At 36.0% G+C, this 22,154-nt stretch overlaps 4 protein-coding genes across 4 annotated transcripts; all 4 read left to right on the forward strand.

Annotated features, from left to right (window-relative positions):
- Window positions 1-160: 160 nt before the first annotated feature.
- LOC114719684 (UDP-glucose flavonoid 3-O-glucosyltransferase 7-like) lies at window positions 161-1,564 on the forward strand. Its single transcript, XM_028905199.1, has one exon. The coding sequence runs from the start codon at window positions 221-223 to the stop codon at window positions 1,379-1,381; it is 1,161 nt and encodes a 386-aa protein (XP_028761032.1). The 5' UTR covers window positions 161-220; the 3' UTR covers window positions 1,382-1,564.
- A 2,526-nt stretch (window positions 1,565-4,090) lies between these two features.
- On the forward strand, window positions 4,091-5,599 carry LOC114719674 (UDP-glucose flavonoid 3-O-glucosyltransferase 7-like). Its single transcript, XM_028905190.1, has one exon. The coding sequence runs from the start codon at window positions 4,091-4,093 to the stop codon at window positions 5,597-5,599; it is 1,509 nt and encodes a 502-aa protein (XP_028761023.1).
- Window positions 5,600-12,876: 7,277 nt separating this feature from the next.
- LOC114719675 (UDP-glucose flavonoid 3-O-glucosyltransferase 7-like) lies at window positions 12,877-14,386 on the forward strand. Its single transcript, XM_028905191.1, has 3 exons — window positions 12,877-12,997; window positions 13,071-13,736; window positions 13,818-14,386. Exons 1-3 carry the CDS (start codon window positions 12,877-12,879, stop codon window positions 14,384-14,386), a joined length of 1,356 nt encoding a protein of 451 aa, XP_028761024.1.
- A 2,450-nt stretch (window positions 14,387-16,836) lies between these two features.
- LOC114719682 (transcription initiation factor TFIID subunit 8) lies at window positions 16,837-18,886 on the forward strand. The gene is made up of 2 exons (XM_028905197.1): window positions 16,837-16,976; window positions 17,456-18,886. The coding sequence occupies exon 2, from the start codon at window positions 17,523-17,525 to the stop codon at window positions 18,588-18,590; it is 1,068 nt and encodes a 355-aa protein (XP_028761030.1). The 5' UTR covers window positions 16,837-16,976; window positions 17,456-17,522; the 3' UTR covers window positions 18,591-18,886.
- Window positions 18,887-22,154: the final 3,268 nt, after the last annotated feature.

The raw sequence follows: 22,154 nt of genomic DNA on the forward strand, positions 1-22,154 counted from the left end.
ACCATCATCACCACCCCTGTCAACGCCCGGTTCCTCCAAAGCTCCATTGAAGAAAGCAACGCCTTGGGCCACCATATCCAACTTCACACCGTCAGATTTCCCTCCGATGAAGTAGGTCTCCCCGGACGGCATCGAGAACTTCTTCAATGTCACAGATGCCCCCACTGGTCATAAACTTTACGAGGCTGCAGGTTTGCTCAGAAATCAAGTGCAGCCTTTCATGGAGGAAAACCCACCCGATTGTATCGTTTCGGATTTTATGTACCCGTGGACAGCCCCGATAGCTACCCGTTTGGGGATTCCCAGGATTGTGTTCAACTCCTTTTGTCTTTTTGCTGTGTGCATGATCAGTGCGCACAACAGACAATTACAGTCACTACCGCCGGGATTATGCAATGATCATGATGGTGATAATTCGGGTGGTCCGTTTGTGGTTTCGGGTCTTCCCGAAACAATCACCCTCCCCCTTCGACCACCTAAGAGGATTTCTGAACTGCTCGGAAGCTTGATAGAGGCTGATCAGAAGAACAGCTATGGGCTAATTGTGAACAACTTTAACGATCTGGACGGTCAAGATTACATCAACTATCACCAGAAAAGCACCGATCTGAAGGTTTGGCACATTGGTCCTGCTTCTCTCATGTTACGAAACATACTACCAAAAGAAGATCTTCATCCACAAACCAACAACGAGCATGATGAACTCATAAGGACATGGCTAGATTCCAAGGAATCTAATTCTGTTGTTTACGTAAGCTTTGGCAGTCTGTGTCGTTTCGATGACCCTCAACTGTTCGAAATAGCTTGTGGATTGGAGTCTTCTGGATGTTCCTTCATCTGGGTCGTGCACAGGGAATCCAAACAGAACAACGAAGAAGAAGAAGAAGCAGAAGAAAAGAAAACGTGGCTGCCGAAAGGGTTTGAAGGGAGGATGAAGAAGGAAAACAGAGGGTTGATCCTCATGAAATGGGCGCCACAGGAGTTGATACTGAACCATCCGGCGACCGGTGGGTTTCTGACGCATTGCGGGTGGACGACAGTGACGGAGGCGGTGAGCGCCGGGGTTCCGATGATGACGTGGCCGGTATTCGTCGAGCAGTTCTACAATGAGAAGTTGATAACGCAGGTGCACGGGTTTGGAGTGGAGGTTGGGGCAGAGGAATGGAACTCCGGCCCTTATGATAGAAGGGACAAGGTGGTGAATAAGATGAAGATAGAAAATGCTGTGAGGAGGTTGATGGACTGCGGAGAGGAAGGTGAGAAGGTGAGAAGGAAAGCCATAGAGATGAGAGAGAAAGCTGGAAAAGCTGTGGAAGAAGATGGATCCTCACAAAGGAATTTGACGGCCCTGATTGAAGATCTTGAGCTTTTTTGCAAATAATGGATATAATTATTAAAGCTGGGAGATCGGGACGTTGTTTTTATAATATCTATTATTAGAAAGTCAACAATTAGTGATGTCTCTCATATGCAGTGATATCTGAGGAGAGTCATCAATGCATTTTTTAATGGCCAGGATATCACTTGATTTTGTAGGGAAAAATGAATTAATTGAATAAAATGGTCCTGAGTGTGAATATTAAGAAAAAGTTCTCTTTGGTTCAGACACATTTTAGTTAAGAGGATTTCATTGGAGGCTATGCTCATTTTACTTACTCTAGATTTTAAAGGAGGCTTATGAGTCCAAATAACGAAGGTGGATTAAGGATTGTACCCTCACTTGTCCTAAAAATGATGAAGAATCAAAATGGGGCTTTAATATAGGAAATTTAGACTAGACCTTTGATTGAATTTAACCTGATTTTAATGGCCGGAGTAGAATACACCTACCCCACATAGCCATATTAGGCTTGCATTTGTTTACATATTGATCTGATTAAGTAATTAAGCGCCTAAAAATTAAAGTTAGGGGTCAATAATATAATGGGGTTGCTCTTACCTAATGGCTCTGAAGATGCTAATAGATAATTAATATTTTAATCTAGATGCTGGATGAAGAAGGGTAGCTTATTGTTGGGGCAAAAGAACAAGTAATTGGAAGCCAATGATAGTAGTTTTAGATAAACCACCAATATTTTAACCTCATAGGAGTCTCGATCCATCACCAGGAATCTTTTGTCATCGTCTCTCAAAAACAATAACAGCTTTATATGTATAATGCCAAAGCCAGCTTCACTTGCATGAAGCTATTCCAAGACGAATACAAATAGAGTGTGCGTGCGTGTGTGTGTATCTCCATTAACCTGCGAATATGAACTAGAATATACCCAAGGCTCTACTTACTTATATATGTAGCAGCGAATAAAAATAGACTCCAGTTAATATGAAATGGGTCAAACTGTAAAACAACGCCACTGGACAGTGGTATTTAGAAACACTCTTCTCTTTAAAAGCTTGTCTTCTTCCTTCTCTCACACTATACATAAGAGCATATAGCAGCTAGCAGTAATCGCCATGATAGCAATTTCCAGACTTCTCAAAGTCTACTTTCTGCCTTTTTTGGCACAAGGCCATGAGGACATGGCTGGATTCCAAGGAATCAAATTTTGTTGTTTACGTAAGCTTTGGCTGTCTGTGTCGTTTCGATGACCCTCAACTACTGTTCGGAAGAACTTATGGATTGGAATCTTCTGGATGTTCCTTGATCTGGGTTGTGCATAATGTAATGTTTGTTGATTTAATTGTCCGCTTACTTGGCCTGAATTATGATGAATCTAATTGGGACTCATATTTTAGTGTTTCAGAGGAGCATAGAAATATAAGAAATTTAGACTAGACCTTTAATTGAATTTAATTTGATTTGATTGTAGGATTAGAATATACTACCTACCTTATATAGTCATGTTAAACTTGCATTTAATTACGCTTTCTAAGCAAGCACCCCAAAAATTAGGAGTTATTAATATGATTGGACTGATCTATCTTAATTAATAGCTCCGAAGATGCTAATAGGTAATTAAGGGGCGCTAGCAAATATAATTTTAAAATAGTCACTTTTCCACGTATTACCTAAGGCACTTGTTAAAAAGACCCTGTAAAAACTATACACACATATATATAATATGAAAACAAAGTAGATGGCACCCAATACAACCATTCAACCGGAGAAGAAAGTTCGTTAATTATTAGCTTTTCTTTGTCTATTTTTCACTGTGTTTGTACAACTCCAAGTTAGATATTTTGGGTTAATATCTTCTTAAATTTTGATTGTCTAGAATTTATTATTAATAATTGTCAAAAAGCTTCTAATTAACTAGCTTCTAACTTTTAAGCAATTCGGTTACTCTCCTTTCAGAAATTTTTTAGCATGACATCTTTCACGTGATGTAGAATTTCTCCTCTGTTCCCTTTAGGACTTTATAGGAAATTTTTTTACATACTCAACGTCTTTATCCTATTTCCTATTTTGTACTTTTAACTTATTTTTTCATAATAAATCATTTTTATCTTTTATGAAAAAAACAAAGTAGTGATAGCATAACCTTCAATGGGGCTCCCTCTCTCTCCATGTACATATAACTTCAATTTGTTAATTGCGGTATAATTTTTTTAATTAAAATTAAATTAAGAGTTCATATTTCTTTAGTTGTGAAGCCAGCCGCCAAAAATCATTATATGGACAATTTCGCTGGCAAGATGCTGGATGAAGAAGGAGTGCTTATTCTTGGAGCAAAAGAACAAATATTTGAGAAAGCCAATGATTAACCTTTCACACATCATCATCGCCAGGAATCTTTTGTGCAATGATGCTCTCCAAAGCAACTCTATTATCGGACAAGCCATAACCACCGTCGCTTGTAACTTTAATTACTACTCAAAAACAACATCTGGTTTGTATATATCATGCCAAAGCTAGCTTCACTGGCTTGCATGGAGCTATTCCAAGACGAATACAAATAGATTATATATGTGTGTGTGCGCGCGCGCACTAACCTGCGAATATGAACTGGAATATACCCAAGACTCTAGTTACTTATATTAGGATCAAACTGTGTAAAACTAATCCATTGGACTGTCGCATTTTGAAACCCTCTTGTTTTTAAAAGCTCGTCTTCTTCCCTTCACACTATACGTAAGAGCACCAATCGCCATGGTTGCAATTTCCAGGCCTCTCAAGGTCTACTTCCTACCTTTCTTGGCACAAGGCCATCTGATCCCTTCCTGCCAATTTGCTAGGCTCTTCGCTGCACGTGGTTTGCATGTGACCATCATCACCACCTCTGTGAATGCCCGATTCCTTGAAAGCTCCATTGAAGAAAGCAAGGCCTTGGGCCACCATATCCAACTTCACATCATCAGATTTCCGTCCGAGGAAGTCGGTCTTCCTGTCGGCATCGAGAACTTCTTCAATGTCACAGATGCTAAGACTGCTGATAAGTTTTACGTGGCTGCAGGTTTGCTCAAGAATCAAGTGGAGCCTTTCATGGAGCAAAACCCACCAGACTGCATCGTTTCGGATTTTATATACCCATGGACAGCCCCGATAGCGACACGTTTGGGGATTCCCAGGATTGTGTTCAACTCCTTTTGTCTTTTTGCAGTGTGCATGATCAATGCAAACAAGAGACAATCACAATCACAGCCTTCATCATCATATGATCATAATTCGGGTGGTCCGTTTGTTGTTTCGGGTCTTCCTGACCCAATCACCCTCACCCTCCGACCACCAAAGTTGATTTCTCATCAACTTGAAAGCTTGATAGAGGCTGATCAGAAGAACAGCTATGGTCTCATTGTGAACAACTTCTGTGAGCTGGACGGTCCCGATTACATCAAGTATTATCAGAAAATTACCGATCTCAAGGTTTGGCACATTGGTCCTGCTTCTCTCATGTTACGAAACATGCAGCGACAGAAGAATCATCATCACCAACAACGTAATAAGGAGCATGAATACATAAGATCATGGCTCGATTCAAAGGAATGCAATTCCGTAGTTTTCGTAAGCTTTGGGAGTTTATGTCGTTTCGCTGGCCCTCAACTGTTCGAAATAGCATGTGGGTTGGAATCTTCTGGATGTTCCTTCATCTGGGTGGTGCACAGGGAATCCAAACAAAAGAATCACCGTGACGAAGAAGATGAAGAGGACGCGTGGTTGCCGTTAGGGTTTGAAGAGAGGATGAAGAAGGAAAACAGAGGGCTCATCCTGATGAAATGGGCCCCACAGGAATTAATACTGAACCATCCGGCGATCGGTGGGTTTATGACGCATTGTGGGTGGACGTCAGTGACGGAGGCAGTGAGCGCCGGGGTACCGATGATGACGTGGCCAGTATTCATCGAGCAGTTTTACAACGAGAAGTTGATAACGCAGGTGCACGGGTTTGGAGTGGAGGTGGGCGCAGAGGAGTGGAAGTCCAGTCCCTATGAGAGAATGGAGAAGGTAGTAAGCAGGGTAAATATAGAGAAAGCCGTGAGGAGGCTAATGGACGGCGGAGATGAAGCTGAGAGGGTGAGAATGAAAGCCAGAGAGATGAGAGAGAAAGCTGGAAAAGCGGTGGAAGAAGATGGATCCTCACAAATGAATTTGACTGCCATGATTGAAGATCTTAAGCTTCTTGCCATGAATGGAGCTCGAAATGGAACTTCTATGGGTTGATTAGAAACTCAAAAACTAGACATAGATTGTGTTGGTGTCCCTAACTCCATATCTTTGTTACTCCTTCTCTCTCTTATTATTATAAGATTTAATTTTTTGAATAGGTTTATCTCTTTTTATAAGATTCCTTTTGAATTCATTTGAACATTTAATATATTATTACCTATTTTACCCCTCGTTTAATGCATTTAATACATTCTCTTTCTTTATTTATCTTACTATTACTTTCTCATATTTACCCATTTATATATAGGGGTATATTTGTAAAAAAAATTGTATTTGCTACATATTAATTGTTTTAAACTAATTTTAACTGTTTTTTTAAACCGCACAATTTAGTTAAAATGATCTTATAATAAGAGACGGAGTAGTATTCATTAAAAGAAAACCATGTTGCTTGCAAGCAAGTTTCAGATAAAAAGATGGGGTTAATTATTAACTGTAACAATGTCCGGTTGTTCCAAAAGAAAAAAAATAGCTCCGCAAATTAAAGACAAATGTGTAATGGCTTTGGAGTGCTCTGTCTCCACTGCTCTCTAATTTCCCCCACTATCCCGAATTTTTTTTTATATTAAATTCTACTCAAAATGAATGAAAATTTAATACCTTATGAGTAAAAAAATATACATTTCTGATTTTTTTTAAATGATTTGTAAAGAAATATACTCTAAAGTTATAAAAATACTCTAAAATTATGTATTTCTTTTTAATTTAGATATAATTTTTTAAAAAAATCATAACAAATTCAAAAGCGTACCATTTTCTTTTGTAAGATATCAAAATTTCAGCTTTTTATGAAGAATATAATGATTAAAAAGAAAATCTTTAGGAGCGGGAAAAATTTAAGGAGCAATGGACGCCCCGAGTCTTGGTTCAATTACATAAAAGAGGACTACATTTAATCATGCTACCTCCGCTACTTAATATTTCTTCCGTCCTAGATATATAATCTGTTTTGTAGTGTAATATACATGACAAAATACTCTTCCGGTCCTTAATATAAGACCTATTTTTCTAGTTTGATTAGATTAAAGAAATTAAGTAAGTTAATTAATTATAAGAAATGTGACACGTTTTTCCTAAAATACTATAATCATCTTTCTTAATACCCCCTCTTCCTCTTCTACTTGATTATTGTTGAAGGAGTATCATAGTAGTAATTTAGAGAAAATTGATAAATATGAGAAATTAGTCTTATATTTAGAACCAAAACTAACTCAATAATTGGGTCTTATATTAAGGACCGGAGGAGTAGGTTTAATATAAGATCTATTTTGTAGTGTAATTTACATGACAAAATATATTTATATTTAGGACTAGAGGAGTATAAAAGTTAGATAACTACTTTGCAAATATTAAGACAATTAGTTAAGTTAGTTGTTTGTAACAATAGGTGTTGCACTTTCAAAAATAGCTTTATTAATCATGTGTATTAGAATGAAAAACCTAACATGTACAATCACTATGGAGATTATTTTAAGAAAAATAAATCAATATAAGAGACAAAATATATTAAAATATTACATTTGGGACTAAATTAAATCTTCAACTATTAGAATTGGAGGTAGCAATACAAGAAGCGGGTTCATGTGTTTAGTTGAACTTATACACACACACGGAATTCCCTTTTGTAATGCTAACTGCATTCCCTCCCTCCTCATCATTCATAAATAGTACTGGGAATATGGGCTAACCTACAGGATTACAATTTCAGAAATGTTCCATTTTGCTAGCCCCCTTAAGCTCACAAGCTTAGGCTTAGGCCTAGCCCGTGGGTTTTGGCTTGTTTAAAGAAAAAAAAAATAATTTTTTTATATTTTCCGCATATTTTATCAATAAAATGGAAATAAAAAAATGAAATTATTAATAAAATACATAAATATAAATAAAATTAAGTCACAAACATAACATCATCATATCTAATTATCTATCAACATTAAAGAACATCTAAAACATCTATTAATAAGATAATAACACTTAAAAGTTTCATCAACAGTACAAATATACAATAGACAAACACTATCATCAATTTTTTAAGACTTCGTTGTCACTATCATCAATTGCTCTTCTTTACTAGTGGCAAAAATATTAAGTTTTTTTTCTTCATTAAAATTTCAATTTTAAATTTTGCGGTCTAAACATTATTTTACTTTAGTTTGAGATATATTAGTATTGAAACTCATAAATTTCTAATTTAAATTATAGAATCACAAGGTATATAAGTATTAAAAATACTCTTTTATTAAATAGATATATTTTAAAAACATCAACATATGTAATATAAATCAAATCATTATTAAAGTTTAAATTAACCAATTTTCTTAAAATTTAATTGAACAGATTATTGTCCAAAATCAAATAAGTCAAACTATTTTATAAAATTTAGGAAAAATTAATTTTTTGGTCCTTCAAATTTTAACTCACTTTTAACTAAGTCCTTTAACTATATGACTCAATGCAACTCAGTTTCTCAACTAGTGACTTGCTTATAAGGCTATAACTCAGTCTCTACTCTTTTTACATTTAATAATTTAATCCTTATGACATACAATTTACTTATAATCCCCAAATAATTATCCTACATGGCAACAATATTAATTAACATCATTAAAGAAATGAAAATGTGTCTTCCAACCCAGCTCCTGTATGATACTATGCAATTAGACTCCTCCGCCATTTTCTCCGGCAGCGTCTCCTTTCTCTGCTTCTTCAGCCTCATCGTCGGCTTCTCCACCCAACCACTGATTGATTCTTCGTGGTGCCGACTCAAATGGAAGGACAGCCCAAATAAAGGCTGTGTTAAAGGCACGTACATTTGAAAATGTTTATTTGAAGCTGCTTAGATATATACTTCCAGCGACTTCACAGAAGCCGTTCGCCTACCACTCAATCTCACTAATATTTCTTACCGTATTTGTTATCCATGCTTTGCTTTCTCTCCTCCAGTGAAGATGTCGTCCCTTTTATACAAACACTACAATTCACACATTGGGTCATACCTTCTCTTGCTCATTAGGAGTCTATTAATGGCTCTTTTTGCTTTGACTGTGTTTCTGCACATTGTATTAGCAGGAAAAGTAGAAGACGGGGTTGAGCTGGGCACCATGTGCTGAGGACTTTGCCAATGATGAGGGTGAAGAAGCAAAGGAAGGAGATGCTGCCAAAGAAAATGGCGGAGTCTGATTGCATAGTATCATACAGGAGCTGAGTTGAAAGACACATTTTCATTTTTTTAATGATCTTAATTAATATTTTTTGCCATATAAGATAATTATTTGGGGATTAAAAGTAAATTGTATATAATAAGGATTAAATTATTAAATGCAAAAAGAGGAGGAACTCAGTTATAGGCGAGTCACAATTGAAGGATTGAGTTGCACTGATTCATAGTTAACGAATTGAGTTATAAATGAGTTAAAACTTAAAGGACTAAAAGATTAATTTTTTCTAAAATTTAATTTCAAATTGATAATAATAATTAAATATTTGAAATATCATTAACAATATCAAAAAATAATAATATTGGCATTATATAAAAAAAATATTACAAAAATTATAAAAGGACCTATACCGGCCGGCCCATTTAAGTTCTCAGCGTTAGAGGGCCAGTCCTTTTAAATCCATTTTTTATTTGAAGGGAAAAATTCTAAACTCAACTCTCATAATTTTCGAACCTAAACGGACTGGCCCAATGGATTTGACTTGTTTTTTCAGCCCTATTCATTAAAAAATCCAATCTACCCTCATAAAGTGGGAAACGACTACTCTTTGCTACCCCGTTCCCGGCCTCCACTGTCCCTCCTCTATCTAAAACTGTATCGCTTTTGGTGGAAAATAAGATCTACTCCCTCCGTTCCTTATTATAAGAGACGAATAACTGAATTACGTTGATAAAAAAAACAGTTAAAATTAGTTAAGAACAATCAATGTGTAAAAAATATATTTTTTTCCAAAAATGCCCTTATTAATAAGGAGATAGAGCATGAGAGAGAACAATTAAATTATTGAAAGAAAGAGAAGTGGGAGGGGGAGAGAGTGTGAGTTGAAGACAATAAATATGGGTAAAATAGAAAATCAACATAAAAAAGTAGAGACAACTTTTAAGTGTCTCTTATATATAGGAACATGCCATAAGCATCAAATGTCTCTTATAATAAGGAACGGAGGGAGTAATATCTTATAAGAGTAAATTAGGAATTTTCTTTCAAATAATATACTTGATTACAACAAGATTATTGGAGAGGGAAGATGACATAAAAAGAAATTAGAAATTACAATATTTCAATTCAAGCACCTAAGAGGTCAAAATTCCAGGTGAGAAAGTGGTGCCTGATTTGATATTTTGCAAATATAGTCAAATGACTAAAATTCCCTTATATTAGATTTTTTTGAAAAAAAAGCTATCAAACTTGTCATTACCAATGTATTTTATTATTTTTCATCATTGATTGTTTAACATTTATCGTTGTCAGTTTATAACTTATTAATAAATAACATGTCATTACCAGTTATATATTTTTTGTCATTTGCTGTTTAACACTTGTTGTTGCCAATTCACAATTTGTTAACAAACTTTTTGATACAATGACATTTTTGTCATTTAATTATATTTATAACATATCAGATCAGGTTTTTTTTTTTCCCCTAGAGGAGCTCTTAACTCTTAAGTATCTGGATTGAAATATTGTAATTTTCAACTTGTTTTTATGTTATTTTTCTCCCTATTAGAAATTACTCTTTATGTACGATTTTTGGGTCACCTGGAAAAAACGACTGCTTTTTACTATTGTAAAAGTGATCGAAATGATTTTTTTTTTTAAGTTATTCGGATTATTGTACGTCTGACGCTCTAAAATATTTTGCCAGTACTCAGTAATACTCAATATTAAAAAATAACTTATAATATTTTGTTTTTAAAATATTTTTTCATAAACAGTATATTATCTTTAAGTCTTTGAAACACAGCATTACTCCAACATACATGTGACGTTAAAATGCTATATCGCTGCTGAAGATGTGACTATATGAGATTGGGACAATTATTTGGAAAGTTTTCTAGGAAGGTTTAGGAAAGCTTTCCTTGATTATTTCATTTTAATAATATATTATATCTGTAACTTCATTAATTAAGATTCATAAAAATATACTTAATCACTCCATATTTTAACTGCAAAAAGTAATTACAGTAAATTAATTTTTGGACGCTCTGTCATGACTCGCCTGCCAGAGCCAGATTGATTAACAAAATGGGAAGATGTTAATAGAATATAATATTTACCAATCATTTTAAGGGTAATTATTTAAAAACTATATAAATTATTCATAAATTTATGCCACTAAGTAAATTTACTGAATTTCTTAATTGCTGTAAGATGACTAAAAGGTTTCATACATAGACAGAACTAAAGGTGATTGTTATTCTCTACACTCCTCTTTCTCCCCATTTTCCATGTGAACTACTAGATGAAAATTTGAATGGTTCAAATTTCATGTTTTATAAAATTATTAATAAAATGTCAAATTTAAAAAATGAATAAAGTTAAAATACTGAATTTTAGGCATGAAAAATAATAAAAAAATATTTTATAAAATATGAAATATAAACTATTTAAATTTAATTATAATAATTGAAATGGAGAGTGAATGAAAATAAAAAGAAAAGAAAGTGGAGAGAATCCAAATCCATGGATATCTGATTCAGGACTGTTTCGGTGAAATCATAATTTTAAAAATAATTGTTATGATAACCACTCTTGTGCTTTTTAATTGTCATTTGTAGGAGGAGATTTTGGTTCTTTTTATTTGTCATTTGTATCCTTTTTAATGTTTCATTTCCAATTTTGCCCCTATTAATTAAGGGAGATCAATGTAAAGGTGAAGAGAGAGGAATAAGTGAGAAAAAATATACTCCCTCCGTTTCTTATTATAAGAGACATTTGATACTTATGGCATGTTCCTATATATAAGAGACACTTAAAAGTTGTCTATACTTTTTTGTGTTGATTTCCTATTTTACCCATATTTATTGTCTCCAACTCACACTCTCTCTCCATCCTACTTCTCTTTCTTTTAATAATTTAATTGTTCTATCTCATGCTCTCTCTCCTTATTAATGAGGGCATTTTTGGAAAAAAATTATATTTTTTACACATTGATTGTTCTTAACTAATTTTAACTACTTTTTTGATCAACGTAATTCGGTTATTTGTCTCTTATAATAAGGAACGGAGGGAGTACTATCTACTCCTCCGATCATTAATATAATATCCATTTAACTAATTTGATTATATTAAGAAAGTTAGGTAAGTTCGTTAATTATAAGAGTGACACGTTTTTTTAAAATACCATAATCATCTTTCTTAATACCTCCTTTTCTCTTATACTTGATTATGATTGAAGGAGTATCCATATAGGTAATTTTGAGAAAATTGATAAATATGAGAAATGAGTCTTATATTTAGGACCAAAATCAACTCAACAATTAGGTCATATATTAAAGACAGGAAGAGTATATTTAATAAGAGCAAAAATGAAAGATTTTATGTATTTAATGATATGTTTGGTGTTTTGACCAAAAAAAAAAAATGATATGTTTGGTGTGTGAGAAACTGCTGTAAGTGACAATTAAAAAAGACCAGAGTGTTACGAACTAAGTATATAAGAGAAATTTTATTTCGATTTATATGATAATATTTTTTTTAGGAGCTTTTACTTGATACCAAATACTGCCAGTTCGAATTGAGTGTCCTCGTGCAAAGCGAGTTTGGCGTGGATTCAGTCATTGCCAAGTGACTAGGAGAAATAATTCATATCCGACAAATCTGGGAGTGTGTATATGCATACATGTATATTCCAGATTTTCTGCATGTTGAAATATTAAATCAATAAAAATATAAAAAAAAACAAAATTATATGAAATCTTGATGTCCAATTAATGCATCCAAACGGAATTTGGCGCTTATAGATGTAGCGAGATTTGTCAATTTTGATGATTCAAATTTAAAATTTTCAAAGAATAAACTATTCTTAAAAAAATTACTTTCCCAGTAACTAGGAAAAAAAAAACTAGAAATTATATCCCAAATTTTATATATATTAAAATGATTTTTCAAAAGTAAAAGTAAAAACCATTAAATTTCACCTGTCCAGATCTAGATCAAATCTGGATTATTTATTTGTACCGGTAGCCCCATTGGAATGTTGTGCATATATTAATGCTCTCGTCCTTAAAGAACTCGCCCCATTCGTGTGGCACGTAGACGCAAGAACTAGACACCATGGGCGAAATTTCCAGAGCTCTCAAGGTCTTCTTCATGCCTCACATGGCACAAGGCCACATGATCCCTCTCTGCCAATTCGCGAGGCTCTTCGCTGCACGTGACCATCACCACCACCCCCGTCAGTGCCCGGTTCCTTCAAACCTCCATTGAAGAAAGCAAGGCCTTGGGCCACCATATCCAACTCCACACAGTCAGATTTCCGTCCGACGAAGTCGGCCTTCCGGTCGGCATCGAGAACTTCTTCAATGTCACAGATGCTGCGACTGCTTGGAGACTTAACCAGGCTGTAGGTTTGCTCAGAAATCAACTGGAGCCTTTCATTGAACAAAACCCACCCGATTGCATCGTTTCGGATTTTATGTACCCGTGGACAGCCGCGATAGCGACCCGTTTGGGGATTCCCAGGATTGTGTTCAACACATTTTGTCTTTTTGTTGTGTGCATGATCAATGCATGCAAGGGACAATTACAGTCAAAGCCGGAATTATTATCCCATGAGCATGATGATGATTCGAGTTGTCCATTTGTGGTTTCGGGTCTTCCTGACCCAATCACCCTCACCAATCGGCCGCCTAAGTGGGTGTTTGAAATGTTAGAAACCTTGATAGAGACTGATCAGAAGAACAGCTATGGGCTCACTGTGAACAACTTTAACGATCTGGACGGTCAAGATTACATCGACTATTACAAGAAAAGCACCGATCTTAAGGTTTGGCACATTGGTCCTGCTTCTCTCATGTTAAGAAACATACTACCAAAAGAAGATCTTCATCCACAAACAAAAAAGGGGCATGAACATATAAGGACATGGCTCGACTCCAAGGAATCTAATTCTGTCGTTTACGTAAGCTTTGGCAGTCTGCGTCGTTTCAAGGATCCTTAACTGTTCGAAATAGCTTGCGGGTTGGAATCTTGTGGATGTTCCTTCATCTGGGTAGTGCACAGGGAATCCAAACAGAACAACAAATGTGGTGAGGAAGAAGAAAAGAAAACGTGGTTGCCAAAAGGGTTTGAAGAGAGGCTGAAGAAGGAGAACAGAGGGCTCATCCTGATGAAATGGGCCCCACAGGAGTTGATACTGAATCATCCGGCCACCGGTGGGTTTCTGACGCATTGCGGGTGGACGTCAGTGACGGAGGCAGTGAGCGCCGGGGTACCCATGATGACGTGGCCGGTCTTCATCGAGCAGCCTTGCAACGAGAAGTTGATAACGCAGGTACACGGGTTTGGAGTGGAGGTGGGCGCAGAAGAGTGGAAGCCCAGCCCCTATGAGAGAATGGAGAAGTTAGTAAGTAGGGTAAAGATAGAGAAAGCCGTGAGGAGGCTAAAGGCCGGCGGAGATGAAGCTGAGAGGGTTAGAGAGAAAGCGAGAGAGATGAGAGAGAAAACTCGAAAAGCTGTGGGAGAAGACGGGTCGTCACAGAGGAATTTAACAGCCTTGATTGAAGATCTTAAGCTCATCGCAATGAATCGGGCCGCTTCAAAACGCCAGACACGGATTTATTAAAATGATGCATTCAGGAGCAATTTTAAAATCATAGCTTATTAGTGTTTTGCTGAATAAGTAATATAATAAGTCAAGATCTGGCCAAAAGAAAAAAGAATATATAAGTAAAAAAAAAAAAAGAATATGTGTGTGTGTGTTTGGTGCTCTTTTACTGTAACACATATGGTTTGGTGTGTTCGATCGTGATCGTGTTCGTGTGTTTTCCATTTTTATGGATTCGATCGTTTCCTTTGTGGTTTAATTCGTGCCTTCATCTTCTTCTTGCTTTTCATATGGATTTTAATTCTGCTTCCTGTTATAGTATGGTATTTTTGGACTTTCAAATTTTTAGGTTGTTGTTGTTTTTTTTTTTTTTTAACGGGATGCATGTTATATTTGCCTATTAATTAAGACCTTTACAACGTTGTGGTTGATTTTCCATTGAAAAAAAAGTACCATAGTCTTATAATTAATAAGAGGATTAATTATTTCTTCAGTCGTCCCATTTACAAAGGACAGTTCTTATGTTTTCTCATCGAACTTGAATATTTATAAGGAGTCAGGATCGACTTGTAAGTAATTAATTAGTTTTTTATATGGGACCTGCATGTAATTCTTCCCCTAATCTTCTTCATCTGAGTCAAATTAAAGCCTTCCTTTTGAAAAAAAAGAAGAAGAAGAAAATCATCTTAAGCCTTAGCTAAAGCTCCTTAGACCATTCATCTCATAAATGTAACATGTAATTACTGACTGCCTACAAATCTCTATCTTCATAATCAAACATACATATGAAGAGTTCTTGCTCTTTTTACGTAGCTGAGAAGAAAAGGAAGAAAAAAACAGGTCACTCTTCGGGATTTAATTAAGTTTCACCCTTTATGAGAAAAACTAGTACTGCCTCTAGTTCTAAATATAAGAACTAATTGACTAATTTGAGTAGATTAAGAAAATAAGTTAAGTTAGGTATTTGTAATTAAATATGTATTGTCTTTCCTAAAATATTCTTGCTAATCAAGTTTATTAGTTATAACTATCATTATTAGAAGGACTATCTTGAGAAAAAATGAATAAATATGAGAGATAAAGTAGATTGAAATCTTATATTAAGGACTAAAACAAAATTCAAATAAAGTCTTATATTAAAGATCGGAGGTATTATTACTTAGAAATGAAGAATAAACTATTTTTATATAAACTAATAATATAAATGTTATCCATATCTTAACACCACCATAAAGGACTTGCACATAATCAGAAGGAGCTGAGGGGATGATAAAGTTGAAACTACGTGTGATGATGATATAGAAGGCTTAAAAGTAGCAACTCCCTAATTAGTACAGCTTAAACTTGTTTTGTAATCAGAAGATTATTACTTAGTATGTCCTGAGCTTTTCTTTTGTTTGTTTTGTTTTGTTTTTTGTTTTTATTTAGATACAGGTATCTTAGACACTATCAAGTATTAAATGTGAACATCTCTCTTAACAAAGATTTGAATATTAATTGGTCATGTTGTGAATACCCAATTCCTGTTGGCAAGCTTTCTGATTGTCTACAATATCTCCTTTACAGCTTCGAGTTGATCTCGTAGGATTGTAGAGCCACAGACCCAAAGAAAAGATCCAGGCATCTTGAGAAATATATTCATTCTAATATTTTAAGTTCTTCTCACCCATCCATATGATTTTTGGACTTGAGATTCTCAGCTTTTCAAATGGAACAGATTTTTTTTCCAATGATGTGAATGTGATCGTGCAGAGTCCAAATATAATAATAAAGAAACCGGATCTACATCATAAAACAGTCTTCTTTTTCTTTTTCTCCCCCCCGGGTTTTTTTTTTATTAGAGGAACATACAGACACTAAGGACATAATGTTAGAAGTTGAATTTTTTTTAACTAAGCATAGCTATCTTCTTATTAAAAGTGATGTTAGAAGTTGAATTGAACCCGCAGCTACTTGTAGTTTTGTAAGAAAGCATCTATGCTATCTAGCTATAAGCCAGGAATAAGAAAGTGAGCTACCTATTGGATATATTAACTTTTGGGCTTGAGCATAGCAGCAGCCCAAACTAAATTGGGCTTGAGCCCAAATTAACCCAGAGGGTATTAAGAGGGGAGCTCGTGTGTGGCGCGACGCTAGTGGATCCGGGAGATGCCAGGGATGCGGCTGAAGACGGAGCGGCTTGGAAGTGGGCTCATGTAACATTTTCTTTTGGGCTAGAAATTTGGACCTCTCTGCCTGATTTGGGCTTCCTTGTTAATTTTCAGCCCAGTTAAAAACTCCGGAGGGGACTGCCCGTTTGGTAAATGTGTGCAGGTCTGGAGGAGATTTGGTTTCAGGATTTGGAGGGAAGGAGAAGGAATCAAGGAATATGATTTCGTTGCATCGTGACCAATATGCCCATACTCTATTTTAATAATCCAAAACTACCCTCCTTTCAACAAAACCTAAATCCATCATTTCTGTCCGTCGCAGTGGCCGCTCCCGCTTGGTTACTTCTCGTCGTGTTCCTGAGAAGCAATCATCTGCGCTCTGCAGCATAAATCGGCGCAGTCACCTTCACCTGCTGCGTCCATCAGCGCCCTCGCCGTCCTAGGCTTCTCCACCGCAGGTTTCATAGTTCTGCTTTCTCATCTACTTCTTTTCCTATTTCCCCCCCTGATTTTTCTGCATCCCGTGCTGCTTCTCCCTTTTAATTTTTCCACGTTGTTCCTCATCGCCCTCTTGTTTTTCTACCCTGCTCCCCTCCTTCGCATATGAGCGCTTCGATCTGCTTTCCATTCTACCTTTCTAATTTTTATGCTTCATCGTGACCGATTTTGAATCTTTTGAAATTGGATTGTTCTCAATACCACGCTAGGGTTGTCCAAAAACAGCTCTGGAGATTTTTTGTTTTTAACGTTATGGGACTTCATCCTTCTGTTTGTTTTATGTGCCTAATGTATGGAAGCTGGAAGTCTGCGAGCTTCCGAATTTATGAAATTTGCTCTAGTGTGAGACCAATTAAGCTGTTATGTGCTTCTTCTTCTTAGGTATTTTTCTTCAATGTGTTGTTTTGATTGTTATGTTTTATTTGTCCGATGATTACAGTGGTTGGATAATTCATGGAATAAAAAATGTGGCTCGTGAAAACCCTAACTGATATGTGGGCTTGAATATGAACCATGGAGAAAGAGCTGCAGGTGATGACTTCGGGCGAGCAGTGTCAAAGGTGGCGGTTGCACAGATATGCGAAAGCACAGGGTTTCACAGCATCAAAGAGTCCGCCCTGGAGGCTTTTGCTGACATTGCAATCCGATACCTCTTTGACTTGGGAAAGATGGCAGAGTTCTATGCTAACTTAGCTGGTAGATCAGAATGTAATGTGTTTGATTTCATTCGAGCGCTAGAAGATTTAGAAGCAACTCAAGGGTTTCTCGGTGCATCTGAGCCTACACAATGTCTTGCCGGCTCTGGCATAGTGAGGGACATGATTCGCCTCATCAGTTCAGGGGAGGGGATTCCATTAGCTCAGCCAATACCTCGATTTCCAGTGATTAAGGACCGAAGTGTCATCCCAAGCTTCATACAAATGGGTGAATCACCACCTTCCAAGCATATACCTGCTTGGTTGCCGGCTTTCCCCGATATTCACACCTACATTCATACACCCATGTGGAATGAGAGGTCCACAGATCCTCGAGAAGATAAGATTGAACAAGCAAGGCAGCGGAGGAAGGCTGAAAGGTCTTTGTTGAGTTTGCAGCAGCGGCTGCTATGCCAGGGTTCAGCAGCATCACCGGCCTCGAATATAAGAGGTGGTGCTGTACAAGATTCAGAGGGAGTTGTAAAGAATCCGTTTCTTCAGCCTCCTATGCCTTCAGGGGATGTAGATGTTTCTTCCATTGTCTTACCCTCAAAGCTCTCAGATGAAATTGCTGGTGCAAATCATGTTTCTGTGCTAGAGGCATTTGCTCCTGCAATTGAGGTTGTGAAGAGTGGTATGACCGATGGGCAGGAAGACAAAACCATTCTTCCTGGGGTAAGGCCTACTGTTCATTTCAAGTTCAGGATTGGGAAGAAGCTTATTGGCGAATCTTTGGGTACAAGACAGCAGAAGAGTGCTGAGCAAGAGCAAATGGCATCTTTAACTGGCCGAGAAGAAGAGAGAGATGAAAAAAAGAGGAGAGCTGAGTATATTCTCAAGCAGTCCGTGGAAAATCCTCAGGAACTTACTCTCCTGTAGATTAGTTTACAGACTGACTGGCTTGATCAGAGTCCAGGGACTGAATGAATTAGCTGGCTTAACCTGCGGCTACATCGTTTATGCTCATAAATTAAGGTCTTCTATCTTCTGGTGATGATTTTATAACGTTGTGACAGTGACTTAACCGTAGAACATTCTAAAGAAGCTTTTAGATCAGTTAATTTGTTTCTTGCAGTTTAGCAATGATTTGGTTGTAGATGTTGTATTTGTATATGAAGGCCTCCTGTTCACATCTTGTATTTAAACGGTTAATTGAATTACTGAATTCATTTACTGACTGATTTTTGTCTTGTGATCTTCAATTGATTTACTGTCCTATAATGGTGTCTGTTGCACTTGCACATTTTTTCCACAATGCATGTCAATTGGGAAAAGAAATACCTAAAGTTCCAAAATTGAGATTTTATGAGGTAGATAAATGTTAGTAGTTCGGAGGATGTGAAAGGAGAGTCGTCATTATCTTTTTCAACTACCTGCTGAGAAAGCTTTGTCTAAGGCTTGTATCAAACTGTTGCTCTCTCAAATATTCATTCCTAGTCTGTGCGATCGCCTCAGACTGAGAAAATCTAATTTATTTTTTTTATCCTTTTGCTTTCCAAGATTTGAGACCAAATAGCCTGAAAAAACAACACAGAATCGGTCATTGACAAAACTTTGCATTCACAGTATCATAGGAATGTTCACTCGTAAGAATTCTAACATAGTTCGTATATAGTAAATTACCATTCCAAAGAAGTCCTAAATTGTTCATCAACCACTTTCTTCCCTCCTCCTTCCATTATCTTCCCTTTTACCTTTTACATCCACAACACATCCTTCCATCATGCAAACCTGCCATGGCAAAATCAACACCCTGAGAACGAAGGCGTTGCCTTGGTCCAAAATGAGACTTGAAACCTCCTTCACAAGAAATCTTCAACCCATGTGCGAAGCTTGTTCCCACCACTTCTTTCTCATTTGGTTTCTAGAACTCCGTAAACCGTTAGGAAGTCAATGAGACAGTTAAAAAAATGTGTTTTTTTTTTGTTTTGAATCAGGTCATGCTCCTGAAGATTTTTTTTTTTCAAAAAAAAATTAAAAAGGGAAGATTTCAATTCATCAAAAAACACTATACAAGAGAAAGATTTTACAGGAAGATATTAATCACGTCTTTAAGAATTGTCTGTTAGCATTCTCAGTTTGGAAGAAAGTTCTCCCACAAGACATGTGCATTGACTTTTTCAGGAATGATGTGGTGCCTTGCTCAACAAAAAATTAGGTGACTCAAGCCTAGATATTTCTTGGAAGATTGGGCTTTATATAATTTACTAGAAATTATAGGAAGTCAGGAACCATTGCATTTTTACCTCTGAGACTTACGTGACAGAAAGTATACTTGCTGATATTAGAATTAAAGTTGACCACACTATAAAGAATTTTTCTGTCTTTGTGCTTTTTTTTTTAAAAAAATAAAATAACAAATTCTTGTTTACATCATATGGCATACAACGAGCATTTAACATATTAGCATATAAAAAAGAGATGAATGACACATAATAAAGTAGAAAAAGGAGCAAGTAACGAGGCGATATCACCATACAATGATTGTCGCTCAATTTTGACAATAATCATTAGCGGCTCCTAATCCCCCTCGCCAGTGCCAATATGCCCTTCAGGAAAAAAGTTAATGCAGAATATAATGTAACTATCTCCCAGGCAAGCACCATTAAAAGGGAAGTAATGAAAGCTTTATTCCAACCACACAAGAGATTCAGTGTGATCCGCACAAGATTCCCTTCAACATTGATAACAAGTAAGTAGCAAAGAAGCATAAATGGCAAAAGGGGTATAAGAGTGGGGTAACAAACCATAGTTGTGTGAAAGGCACAACTAACCTTAACATGATGAGGCAGAAATTTAGACCTTGTACAGTCAGTTGTTGTCTTGCTTAGGGGAATAATAAGCAATAGAAAGTAAACGGATGAAGCCCAATTGTTCAACTTTTAGCCTTCTGATATGATATATTTGTGCTGCGGAGGAAAAGTCAAAAGTTAAAATAATACCCACATTCAGCAGATTAATCAGTACTGGTTTCCAGCACCTGATCAACAGATTGTAAATGAACATTTCAGTTATGGAGTTGCTGAACATGATAATAGTTCAAAAAAAAAAAATGTTGACCAATTTACCAATCTGGTCTAGATGAAAGAGGGAGGATCGGAATGGACTAACAGAAAATAATCATAAGCCAAAAGTGCTAATAATACATTGCCCACTTTTGAATTTTGGATTAAAACAATGTAACTTCAGATTTCTTGTCAAAAGTTCCTTAGAAGCAAATTGTTCCACCCCAGCACATATCTTGTGATAAGCTGCTCCTTTTTATTCTTAATATAAGTGTTAGATAACTAATTTGTCAATATTAATGAGACTCCAAATCACTTCAAAGCTTCAATTCTAATCTCTCCTGCCTTCAATCCTTCTTTCTCTATGCAGAAACAGTTCCAAAGCATCCTCAAGAGTCAAGAATGACAACCTCTCTCTTGCAGATCACGTCCAGAATGAATGAAAAACGAGTTCCCTCAGTCATTTTATATTAGAAGACCAAACACTACGTTTTAGGTTCCGTCAAGATGCCATGGCACTTCCACCGCTTTGCACCAAAGGCGTTGTTTCTTTCTACGCAGGCTGCCATGGTACTTCCAGTATGGTGTCATGGCGTGAGTGGCACTACTTTTTTTTTTCCTCAGAACAAAGTGTCACAGTACTTCACACATATGCCTTGGCATCAGTAGATCTTCTCACTCTTGACTTTCATGCTCATCAACTCCCTTCTTTTTTGCTTATAATATTTTATTCTCACCATTAAAAACAAACATTTATGGTGGACAACTTGCTCTTTTCAATTTCTAACCATTCTACTTCATTTTCTTAATAATATCAACATTACACTCATTTGATGCTCTTTGGTCAATTTTTCATTCCCAACTCATGAAAGCACTCCCAATTTTGCATTTATAACTCCCCATATACACTCAAAATAGATCTCAAATCTATGGAAAAAAGAGGAGTCAACAATTACTAATTTGTTAATACTAATAAAATAGTTAAAGTAGGCTTGTGTAACAAATGCGTAATGATTTTTCTAAAATACTCTTCCCAGTTATGTGCATTGTAACTACTAACTGATAGAAACTTTCTTACTATATGCAATCAATAATTAAAAAAGGAGGTTAGTGGTGGATTATATATAAGATACTACCTGCAGTCCTAATTATAAGAGCTAGTTGACTAATTTGAGGAGATTAAGGAAAGAAATTAGGTTAGTTCTTTGTAATAAATAAGTGTTGTCTTTCCTAAAATATCTTTACCAATTAAGTGCATTGGTTAGAACTACCATTGTTAGAAGGACTACCTTGGAAAAAATGCATAAATATGAGAGACAAAGTAGATTATGGTCTTATATTTAGGACCAAAATAAAAGTCAAATAAGGTCTTATATTAAAGATCGGAGGTAGTAATACAAATAGTAATTTGAAGGGTGAATTTCCCATGGTTTTTCAC

The sequence above is a fragment of the Neltuma alba genome, unplaced genomic scaffold (genome assembly GCF_004799145.2).
Source record: "Neltuma alba isolate B1F8T4 unplaced genomic scaffold, ASM479914v2 tig00011935_pilon, whole genome shotgun sequence".
Classification (NCBI taxonomy): domain Eukaryota; kingdom Viridiplantae; phylum Streptophyta; class Magnoliopsida; order Fabales; family Fabaceae; genus Neltuma; species Neltuma alba.

What these genes read in the sequence shown, in the direction of transcription:
- LOC114719675 (XM_028905191.1), top strand. Translation starts at nt 12,877, where the DNA reads ATGGGCGAAATTTCCAGAGCTCTCAAGGTCTTCTTCATGCCTCACATG. An exon ending in TGACCATCACCACCACCCCC is followed by an intron (nt 12,998 to 13,070) that starts GTCAGTGCCCGG and finishes AACTCCACACAG; the next exon opens with TCAGATTTCCGTCCGACGAA. An exon ending in CGTTTACGTAAGCTTTGGCA is followed by an intron (nt 13,737 to 13,817) that starts GTCTGCGTCGTT and finishes TCATCTGGGTAG; the next exon opens with TGCACAGGGAATCCAAACAG.
- LOC114719682 (XM_028905197.1), top strand. Translation starts at nt 17,523, where the DNA reads ATGAACCATGGAGAAAGAGCTGCAGGTGATGACTTCGGGCGAGCAGTG.
- LOC114719674 (XM_028905190.1), top strand. Translation starts at nt 4,091, where the DNA reads ATGGTTGCAATTTCCAGGCCTCTCAAGGTCTACTTCCTACCTTTCTTG.
- LOC114719684 (XM_028905199.1), top strand. Translation starts at nt 221, where the DNA reads ATGGAGGAAAACCCACCCGATTGTATCGTTTCGGATTTTATGTACCCG.